This window comes from Metopolophium dirhodum, chromosome 5 (genome assembly GCF_019925205.1).
Source record: "Metopolophium dirhodum isolate CAU chromosome 5, ASM1992520v1, whole genome shotgun sequence".
Lineage (NCBI taxonomy): Eukaryota > Metazoa > Arthropoda > Insecta > Hemiptera > Aphididae > Metopolophium > Metopolophium dirhodum.
Genome location: NC_083564.1, coordinates 32,671,575 through 32,684,127, shown reverse-complemented (window position 1 = coordinate 32,684,127; position 12,553 = coordinate 32,671,575). Strand labels below are relative to the sequence as shown.

Genomic DNA, 12,553 nt, shown 5'->3' with positions numbered 1-12,553 from the left:
TAGTATTAATAATAGTTTAGATAATAATATTATAATATAATATAATCATATACCTATAAACTATTACTGCGTTTTTATCAATGAATTATAGGTATTAGAAATTTACCATAGTGTGCATACTTACTTTTCAAAAAAATATATATATTTAAAATAGGTACATACATATTAATAAGATAATATTTTTTTTTCTCGGTAAACGTGGATTTCATATTTATATATAATATTATTTATGTATCTTTATTTATATCTTATAAAAATATACTTACAGTGTTTTGTCAGTGGTTGAAACGTACATGAATACGTTAAAATATATTTTTCCTGTGAACAGTCCCCTGAGTTACACTTCTCGGTATTCTATACCTATCGCATTTACCATACGAACTATATAATATGTATTGTCTCAAGGACCGTTGAATGATTTTTTTGACGACCACAACATAATATTATGCATAAAATATATATGATACAGGGTGACCCTCGAGAGATAGCTCGCCCAATACAAAATAGCAATATAACGAAATGTGCAATACAGGTAGGCACCTACTTTAAAAAAACATCATCGTGAAACACCCTGTACGTCGGCATTCATATATTAGCAGTGTTGAGTTTATCTAGATAAATTATCTAAATAAATATTCTTTTATCTTTTATCTTATCTAGATAAATAGAGATTATTAATTTACACAGTTATCTAAGATAAAAATCACCGTTATCTAGATGAATTTATCCAGATAATTTAATTTATTAAACGGCTTTTATTTATTATAATTTATAGGTAGACAATTAAGTAATTTATTAAGTAGGTGATTTTTACTAATAACTATCGACATTTTTGATAACATACTATGAAGTTATTCTATATTTCTATGAGCTTACAGAGAGTTCCATAAACCAATATAAAAAAAAATTATCCGATAATTATCTTTATCTAGATAAAATTATATTTATCTCGGCTCAACACTGTATATTAGTTTGGTGTGTGCGTCTGTACACCGTCGCAATCGTATATAGGTACCTATGTATTTTTTTCAATCTGTCAAGTTTTACAACCAAAAAAAAAAAAAAGGTAGTCGGAAATGTTTTTTGCGATGATTTTTTTTCCCTCTCGCCTCCTCAATCGACCGTTTTGGCACGATTTATTTTGTTCCAAGTCCACGCGGCGGGGGCAGGCATATCGTAGCCCGTTGCCAAACGTTCGGGAATGATTCCAAACGGTAAGGAAAAAATAGTCGGCACAATATATCGTACGTACGCGTACCGCACACCTGTTCACTATATTTCGCGCGTATGAACGGGCAATGCCGGTGGTCCGCGGACACACCAGATCCTACCGTAAGTAATAATAATATAAAAAATATAAAATAATAGTAATATACGAACGCCACGCTTTTCCACATTAAGTACTACTATCGATACGTACACGATATTATTATTACATAATGTTTAACGCGCCCGTACTAATAGATATATTATATTATACTAAATCAGTGGTTCTCGGCCTTTTTTTTCACGCGACATAAACCCAAATAAACAGCTACATCCAAAGATTATTATTATAAATGACCTTAATATCCAAAAAAAAAAAAAAAATTGTTGACGCCTGCACGGTACCTAAGTATTTTGCGACACACTGGTTGAGAACCACAGCTTTCCCGGGTGCGCGTCACGGTACTAAATAATAATATGCACAAAACCGAAATCACATAGTACCTATTGGAAAACATAACCTAGGTAATATTATTATAAAGCCATAAAATAATTATTATCGTTCTACTGAAGTGTCCAGCAAGGCACCACATATCGTTTTCGCTTGGCCACCTGCGGCACACTCCGTTTACTGAAAAAAATTAAACAATTTTGACGTAGTTATCACAATATATAGCAAGTCCATTGATCGCATCTCTTTTATTTATACTTAACGGAGAGGGAGTGAGATAACATGATAATACTTTTATGATCAGAAATAAAAAAAAAATTATACATTTATCATATAGATAAACAAACAAAAAATGACTAATGTTTTTGAAACTGGAAATTCACCCCCACCTCCTCCACCGTGTAATAATACCATAAATAATATTAATTTTTCTTTTGTTTTAAATCCCCCTTAATTAATGCGCCTGATACGGTTCGATTAATCACGTTAAAAGTTTATTGCTTTTGGCTATGCGATTATCCGGATTTTTCGTAAAATAATTTAATTTTACGCTAATTGTGTGATATTTCTTAATAAGATACGTAAGTTCTTCAAACTCCACTACATTTCACATCCCGTAATATTTCAATTTTAAACCAATTTCATATCATAGATATATCATATGATTTTATGAATATTATAAAAAAGTAATTATTTCCATTTTAACGGCGCTTGAGTGTTTAAATTAAAAAAATTTACGATTTCTGAAACATTTTTGTATACATTACATAGTTACTATTATTTATTCCCAGTTTATTCAAGTACCTACATTACTTTCTGTAAAATATAAACCCTATTTGATATTACCCTAACCTACCTCAATATCGGCAATTATCGAATGGACATAATATATTATAATGAACAAATAGAGTAGGTACCTACAGATAGATAATTAATAGTTATATTTGAAGAACCAATAATTATTTTTTTTATTTTATAACTTTGAGTTAAGTAGGTATCTAATATTTTCGAAATCATTCATTTATATTTTTAGTAACGTATGAATTTTTTTTAACGCAGCCGTAGTGCTATAAATGTCTTTAAATTAAATTATTTAAGTCTTTGCTCACTTGCTCGTGCATTTTTTATTTTTACCGAGATATCTAATTAGAACCTATATTTTTTACAGTTGGCCAAGTTCCTATTTCGGCGTTTTATACACCTCTTAAGTAATTTTCTTCATCACAACTCTAGACAGCTTTATTCTTCGTAATTGGTAAAGGGACGGACTCGTACATAAAAAAGAATAATATAAATTAATCAATTTAACTGCCACTCCAGATGTCACTACTGAGCACTTCACTTTTCTCTCTGTGTTCTTAATATCTTGTAAAATTAACAAAAAAAAAAAAAAAATGTCAAGTAAACAATAATAAAGTTTTCCGTTGATAAGTAGAGACTTATTTTTAAGCAAAACGAAACGAAACCGTTTCGGATAAGTTTTATTCGTTTAGATGTATTAATATTGTGTGTATAAAACGAATAAAAGTCGATTTGATTGGATAATTAGGTAGGTAGGTACTAACCAATAACGATGCAATGACACGAAAACAATAATAATTATTACTTAACGGCCGCGTTAAAAAGTGTGTATATATAGATATATAGTATTATACACGCACATATATTATATTCATTAGTATAGTTTTATTTCCCCTGTAAAAACTATACCAAAATGGTTATAGAACAGTATAAATATATGAACGATATAAAATATTAATCACCAAGTATGTATATGGGTAGAAGCTTACGAATAATTACAAAAATTCTAAACACTAATTTATATTATTTAATCAAACATTTCGATTTATAACAGTGTATAATATACGTGTGCCCAACGAAAGTACCTATAATAGAAAACATATCATTATAATTTATAATTTTATATTAGGTAAGGTACACCAATAGATAAATCTTTCCATGCATTATTATGTTTAGAAAATGAGTTCATATGACTATAGTATAATTAATATTGAATGAGTTATCATTTTTCCAACTCCCAAAGTCATATCATTATTATAATACACTATACATGTTTCTTGCGATGGCATCACTATCTAAATCAATTAAAACATATTATAAAATATCATACTTTGTAACCACGCCAACTATGAACGAATAAAATATGACAATAAAAACCATTTAAGTTTTCGGGCATGGTAATTATATTATTCGACGCTTGATAATTTGTTCGTCAAACTTTAAACTTTACTGCGCCATATCGCCTATATGTAAAAAAAATTGTTCTCAGTATATTTTTTACTCCAAGTCGCTGACAGTGCACTCTCATCACTTGAAATGTAATTGAGATGATGACGCTATAATATAATATATTGGGTGTACAATAAAATTCACGAAAACTGGTATAGCGTAGGTACCAAGAAACGCGCATCAACAGTTATTATTTTTTAATATTAAATTAGTAGTCGAGAAAATTATCAAACTTAATATTATTATAAAAATGTTATCGACTTGTGAATGTGTTTTCCAAACGCGAACATCGACGTACGTATTAATTATATAATATATAAACGACCGAATATCAAGATTTAATTAAGCGTTTCGTTTGCACGAAAGAAACGGTCCAATAAAAACGGGAAAACAATTTATGGCCATTTATTCGGATACAGCGTATTTTTTGTGAACATTATACCGTTAGATAATACTATTATCGGCAACAAAATTTGATGTATTTTATTTCCGTAAACATTTCAAACTAACAATATCAACCATTCAAACATCACGATAAATTATCCAGAACTTCAAATGAAAAGCAATAACAGTATTCTGTCTCCAGTTTTTTATATATATATACATTTTCTATACACCTCTCTCCTCCCTCATCGTAATGCACTCATACTCTAACCACATTTGACCTGAACATTTTATATAACCCACATATATATGTTTTATTTATAAAATAAAAAACGTATATATTCATTTCTTTTGCGACTTACACGCACGGTTAGTGTAAATGTTTCTAGTGGAATTTTTATGAGTTGGATGTGTTTATATTATATTTTTGCTAAAAATGTCGCGGTGAATTCGTTGAGTTCACAAATACTACTCTTTCTTTTCAAAACTAGAAAATCAAAAACGTTGATGGATTATTTCAAATTTTAGCCACGACTTCGATCAGAAATATAAACAATAGTTAGGTAGTGAAACTCAATTAAATTTGGAGTATTTTGATTAGCCCAATCAACCCGCGGAGTGTATTCAAGCCCCGAGAGCATCGGTCGAGTAAAATTTTAAACTCTACAAAAACATTGTAAACTTTATACTTAAACCGTTGGTTTATATAGGCACTATTATTTAGTTTATTCATTTACTATTTACACGGCTTACAAAAAAAAAAAAAAAATGATGAAACCCATTTAATGTGTACTTTAATATTAAAGCACAGGCATTTAAATGTAGTAGGTACCTATGCTACTTTTTTTTTTTGCACTATCAACCTTTAATGTCAATAGCGTGTTTTTATTTTTATGAGTTGAACCCTTTTTTCTGAATACCTACTGGCTACAAACTGTACATGACTTAAAATTTAAACAATTCATTATGATCAAACTCGTACTTATCTATGAGCATGACACATGTGTGGCTTACTTCTCTTTTACATTACGGTGTTAGTGCGCATTGTTAAAGATCTCTCTAGTCTCAACTCTCTGGAATGCAATCTCATAATAATTATTCTTAGTGGAAGTTTCTTCTGAACTATTTTTTTCTAATGCATCGAAATATTTTTTTTTTAATGTTTTTATACAGTTCAGTGACGTGAATTTTAAATTATATAACAATATGACTCAATAAGTTTAAAAAAAAACTCTGTATTCAAATTAACCTCGGCCATTGATCCGAAAACTTAAAATATATGTGTTAATTAATTAAAATATTTAAAACGCGAAGATTTAACCGAAAACTGTATTGAACCGTATAAAGAATTATCTCATTAAGTTGTATTGTATAATAAAATAACAATAAAAATGTCAATATTTATAATAAAAGACGCATTTTCAATTCAAAGAAGTTAGTATAGAATTTAAACCCATATTATGATGAGATAAACTCCCACAAATTGTATCTTACTCTTAAATTCGATTTTATAGTCAACATTTTAATTCCATAAATACAGATGTTTTTATCTACGTCGTATACTATATAGGATAGAGTAACAATTTACGACATGAAATCGGATACTCCGATGTTCTGTTAGACGGGATTTTGTTAACCTTGAAATAAAATATTATCAAAACTGCAATGCCTTTAATTACTATTTTTAATTTATATACATTACATGAAGTGCCTTCATTTCCATCAATAATAGTGTGAGTACCATATCTCGTATTAAAGAGCTTTAATAAAACAAAACTTTTGCATAAGTATGCGTCCTGTTTGACAGATATCTTATGGCGAAATAGAATATTCATAAAGTTATGAAAAGTCTAAAAAGTTGTTAATGCAAAATTTTACTTATTTAGTATTATTCTTCTGCTATAATCAAAAGACTTTCCGCAGACAAATTTTAATGTATCATCTTTCAGTGTCTATAATTGATGTTAGCATTCATTTTAAATTCGTGTTTTCTTCTATATCATATATTGGGTCCACAACATTGTAACAAAGATTTGTCTTGAGCTTAACGTACACTTCGTATACGCACTTATATCACATTTGTGTGCTTTTTGTTTTAAACCATATAGTATTATTGTATATTTTCCTTAATATACTATTTATACAATTTGATTTGTATACCATAATATTGTCGATAAATCGTCGTGTTTTAGATAGTATACATATAAAAAAAAAACTATCAAATTTCGGTAGCATAATATAATATTGTACACGATATAATATGAACCTACTTCAAATTTGGAAAACAACACATTTTTCTTGCAATGTGATGTATCACCATTGCTATTAGCCAATATCTCAGTGACGCAACGAGACATCATATTTAAAGGAAAGGGGATGATGTAGTCCCATTGAGAAAACTAATTAGGTACCTATACAAAAACTCACGTCATGTTCTCGAAAATTTATTATAAGTATAAACGAATTTTTTTAACATAAAACTTCTCATCACGAGTGAACCACGGTTTAGGGGTGTCATGCTCCATATTATCACCCTGCAGTAGTCAGTACACTTCATAAGGTGGCAAGTACATTATTACAATATTATCTATACGACCGGAATGTCTCTTGTCTGCTTGTTATTAGTGCAGTATTTTGTATATTTTAATATTTCAATAACGTGGCATAAAATTAAATACCCTTGTGCAGTTTAATGTTTGATATTATAAAAACCCCATACCACATACGGAGTTATAATTAAAATGTTATTACTTATTGTAATATATGTGGGTCGAATTCCCAACATAAAATAATATCGTAACTATATTTATTTGGCACGCATACGGCAACAGACGCATAATATGAGTAATCGAAATTTAATTTATGATTTATACAAAATAAATCAACTTGTAATTACTTTCGTAGTGAAAACGGTCTTAAAATTAATTTCGAGAGAGAGGGAATTTATATATAGATATTAGAGATATTATAAATCTTTGTATGATGGGCACAAGATTAAGACCACAGCTACAAAATAAACGTAAGAATATTAATTTTGTAATTTGAATCCACACTAGAATGTAGAATACTACACAGTCGACAATCATCGGAAGTAATAATTTAGCATGTAAACTTTCAAAAGGAGCAATTGTCCCTATAATTTATTTTTTACTTTATTGTAAATAAAAAACCAAAATATGTAAAAAAAATTTTAAATATGTAACACAATTTGGCGACGATTTGGTATCAAAATGTTTTTGTTCCCACCTAACATTGCACATCGATATTTTCGTATTACCTACATCAAGTGGTGTGAGTTCACGTCCAATGATTCTCTGAAATTTAGTCCAATAAATGTATGTCTCTAGTTGTTTTCATGTTTTTAGCCCATGATTTTTGCTGGATACATATGCACATTTTTCTTTAACTAAATTTCCATCCATATGTCATTGTGTTTTTTCAAATTTATTGTAATTTTCTTTAACAATGCATAGCTTTTTGATAAGGGTATATTACGGGTTCTCAGTTGTTTTATCGTATATACCAAAAAACAAAAATTCGCAAGTAAGTTAAATTATTTTTTAAATTAACATTTTCCATCAAATTGTTAGCTTTATTAATAGCGGTGGTAGTTTCAGTACCTAGTTTCTAAATTTGAAATTATTTGTTTAATTTTTTCTAAACGTTCACAATAATATTGAGTTTAATTTAGATAACGTAAACTATTTAGTCGTCATCAAAAATTACTAATCTTCTTATTTTGGGCTTTCATTACCTATTTAACTTATCAATGGCGTGTTTAATAGCGGCATATCGATACATGGATGCCGTTTAGATAAACCAGATAATGTTTGTCGTCCTTGGAAATCAGTGAAAAAATCAAAAATTACTAAGATATTTATTACAAAATATGTCTTTATTTATCGAATATGTCACAATATATTGTATTTATACCAAAATATGTAAAAATATGTAAAATAAATTTGGGTTGATTTTAATTAGAATGATCTAAATCGTACACATTTTTTATCAGATTAAAAATATCTCATTCTAATAAAAATATATATTTACAGTAAAATCAGTCCCCTAGTAATGAATAATGAAATTAATTCCCGATATTATTAGTACATCATTTGTATATTTAATTTTTGCAAACATGTAATTCGATGTAGCCTACTGGAAAAAGTTGACAACTGCAGAGCAAAAAAGAAATATATTATAAAAGCTCATACCTGAATAATAAACGTGTGTTAACTTTTAAATCCATCGTGAACTGTGGAGAGATTTGGCTCTAACGCCACCGACTACCAAGCGCAATAATCATCAGTTTCAACTCGGAATAAAACTTTTAAAAAAAGTTTCTATTTCATAACCACGGCAAAGCCGTCTTAGACCGTCTTAGACCGTCTTAAATTATCGGTAAAGGTGAACACTTTTAAATGGTATACCAATGATAATTTAAAAAAAACAATTTATAATTATATTTATATTTTTGGTCGTTTTAAAGAGAAAACAAATAAAATTACTATAATATAATAATATAAGCGATCGGATTCGTCGCCTATACTATTGCACTACTGCAGATGACGCAGTGATCACACGGTGATTAGGTACGATTATGATGTTTGTCCAAAACTATCATAGACCATCGACCAAAGAAACTCAAAACTGTAGTGCATGATAATTATACAGCGAGCGTTTGAAATAGTGAGCTCTTTGAATGATTGCGTAGGACACGAACATTAAAAGACATCCGTTGTTATTGCGACACATTAGAGATCGTATAATATACCGAAAATACCTATAAAATGTACCTTATTCTATTGTGTTGTTTACGGTATTTATCATATGTTATAATAATCATAGGTTCAGCGTTTATCATTATGTTAAACAATTTGAAAATTTGCACGTCATATTATATAATAATTATTAGGTACATATACGTAGATTATAGGTGTACATAAATTGGTTTACGCACATCAAACGTTGATGCGCTAAGTATGCGAACCATATCAAAATATTAAATGAACGGTAATTCGGTTTATCTGATAATTATTATTACATACATACATTCGCATTAACTAATAGTTATTACCGAACTTGCGTCTTGCAGTAAAACGTCTTTGAACTATAATGTTTGACACCACTGCAGAAAATAGTTCCAGTCTGCAGCTGGTCACTACATTAACAATAATAATACTATTGTCGGTATCAGCTACGAGCTACCCAATATAATAGTATAATCATTAATCAATCGCTTTGATGTGGAACGAAATTTAGTTTTATCTGTTGTGACTAGTGATATACTAGTGGACGACAATCGATACGTTCACGAGTGCTCAGGTCATTAGCGAATGAGAAGTAAAAGATAATACACCGATGGAAAAAAGTTATCAACCTTCGAGTCAAAATTGTCTAACTTTTTGTCCGATAAAACACACATTTTTTGCACGACTCTTCGTTTTTTTTCATCAGGTGTACCACATCGGATCTATTTTGCCGATATCTCTGTGTACATAATAATTACCTATAGGTAACGAATTGTTTTCAAAATGTTTCAATCGTTAAATTTCTACGTCGAGGCGTCGTGAATAGGCAATCCCTAAGTGACTTCCTGGAACGTTTAAAAAGTTTTCTATAATGACGAGGACAAAGCATCGTTCAAAACCAGTGTTTGCATAAAAAATAAGTCTTTCCGAGCATCATTACAAGGGTGAAACTAGGAAGGCGGGGCTTGAGGGGAGAGGCTGAGCTCGCCCAATAAACGTTTTTTTGACCCCGGGGGACCATCGAAATTTGAATTCGAAGTCCTTGCAAAAAAAAAATTGTCGTGCGTTCAATATGTATAATAATTAATAATGATTAATGATTATAATAATATATATTATGCAAATTATGATGTATAATATTATAATGATGTGGCCCGGCGCAGCGCAGTGGCTGATATTAATCACGCGACGTGATTGAGAGCAAGCAACTGCCGCTGCCACTAGTTTTCAGATGGGTGACCACCCGAGTTCGTAGTGCACAAAAACCTTGCTCCACACGTACACGTGTTCCTAACCGGCCGTCCCAACCCTACTATACCAACCTACAGGCTAATTAACTCGCAGTCGTCGAAGCCTTAAACCTAATAAAAAAAAAACATAATAATATAGTACTTATATTGATATTTTGGATGTAAATATCGTTATTGCGGTAATACTTACATTTTTCAATAGTTTTATCGAAATGACGCATGACAAATACGATTGGTTCTTTTTCATGTATGAGGAATATTAAAGCGTATAGGTACATAACGCCGACCAAAATAGATTCTGTGATCTAACTAGGCAATGCTAAACGTAAAAAGAAAATAAGATCAATGATACATATCATTCAGGCATAATGATATTATACAATAATAATACATTAAAATGTGCGCTTATTGTATAAAATAAATAAAATATACACTTATATTTTATTTTTTTTATACAATATTGATTTTTGAGAATTATTTTTGATGACTACAACATGGCCTTTTTACATTCTATATCTAGCTGAGTTTGAACTTTGATTTTCTTAGGATTATACTGTGTATGGCCCATAGATAGTACCTATAGCCCCTGGACCACTAAATCCTAGTTACGCCCATGAGCACAACTCGATTTTACATCGCATACGGATTTCTGCACTTTTTCCCCCGTGAAGTGTTGTTCCCAAGCCAGCCCCGCCACTGACCATCTCACTGTGAACATGCGTAGACCGCTCTATTATAGGATCAAACGAAATAAAATCATATTGTACACTAAATCTGAGGTGTGACCGCGGGCTATAGTAAAACGAGTTTTGTAAATAAAAATATAATATTAGACCAGTCGATCGGCGTCGATAAAATGACGTCGGTAAAAATTTTTTTTAACGTATTATTATTATATAACAATTATAATAACGATATTACCTGTAATCTAAACGACGCACATAACATTTCCGAATTGGGTCGCGATCACGGCAGATGCCTCTCCAAGGCTCCAACCCACCTCGTTCCCAACCCATTTACCCACCACCAACTTTACACATTCGTTTGCCTAATGGTTTTGTTTTTCTTTATTTTTCGGCAGGAAAACCTCAACGGCGACGACAATGTGACGGCGACCGGGTACGACTGACGTGACTGACGGCTGTGGATAACGACGCGACGCGGTATACTAACGCCGACGACGGACAAGACGCGCGCGCGCGGAGTCATCCTGCACGGTTAGTCAACTGATCGCGTGCTGCAGCGCGCTGATGGAATATCCTAGCGTCATGCAGCTGGCGGCCGGCTGGCCGTCGATGGAACCGCCGACGGGCGCGTACAACGGCACCGACATGGGGCCGTACAACAACGGCACCGGCGACAGGGACGCGCTGTACTGCGACGACACGTCCGGGCACGAGTCGTCGTTGTACCTGATATCCAAGATCCTGTACGTGATCGTGTGCGTGATCGGGCTGGTGGGCAACACGCTGGTCATATACGTGGTGATCCGGTTCTCCAAGATGCAGACGGTGACCAACATGTACATCGTCAACCTGGCCATCGCCGACGAGTGTTTCTTGATCGGCATACCGTTCCTGATCGTCACCATGTCCATGGAGTTCTGGCCGTTCGGCAACGTCATGTGCAAGGTGTACATGACCACCACCAGCGTGAACCAGTTCACCAGCAGCATATTCCTGATGATCATGAGCGCCGACCGGTACATAGCCATATGCCATCCGATATCGTCGTCCAAGGTGCGCACCGCGTACGTGTCCAAGATCGTGTCGGTGACCGCGTGGACGTTTAGCATCATACTCATGATACCGGTCATCATGTACGCCAACACAATGGACAAGGGCAACGTCAAGAGCTGCAACATCATATGGCCGGAGAACGACCTGTTCAGCGGGCAGACCGCGTTCACGCTCTACTCGTTCGTGCTCGGGTTCGCCATACCGCTCATGCTCATATTCGTCTTCTACATACTGGTCATCAGGAAGCTGCAGACGGTTCGTATAATATAATAACGGTTTATTTTCTATTTTTTTAAATATATATTTTTAGGTGTTATATACTGTTATGATATAAACACCGATTTAACTGTGAAACGCGTATTAGGTATACCTAGGTATAATGTGTGTGTGTGTGTAGTGACGACGGTCGCGAAATGGAAGTATGTTATTTCTAAAAAAAACTAAAAGCAAAAACTCCAACGAGAGATGTCCAGAGCATACTAGGATTAAGTTATTAAATGCATCATACATATAAGTATATATCAG

The 12,553-nt window shown here is 32.2% G+C and overlaps 1 protein-coding gene across 6 annotated transcripts in view; it reads left to right on the top strand.

Moving 5' to 3' along the window:
• LOC132944640 (somatostatin receptor type 5-like) overlaps positions 1-12,553 on the top strand; it is a 218,276-nt gene that overhangs the window by 193,347 nt on the left and 12,376 nt on the right. For 5 of the 6 annotated variants that reach the window (XM_061014093.1, XM_061014096.1, XM_061014095.1 and 2 more), the window contains one exon: positions 11,371-12,283. In XM_061014093.1, coding sequence (XP_060870076.1) covers positions 11,540-12,283 — 744 coding nt within the window. In that variant the 5' untranslated portion in view covers positions 11,371-11,539. Of the gene's footprint in view, positions 1-557; positions 1,333-11,370; positions 12,284-12,553 lie in introns of those variants that run through there. The other variant, XM_061014094.1, reaches the window with a different exon arrangement.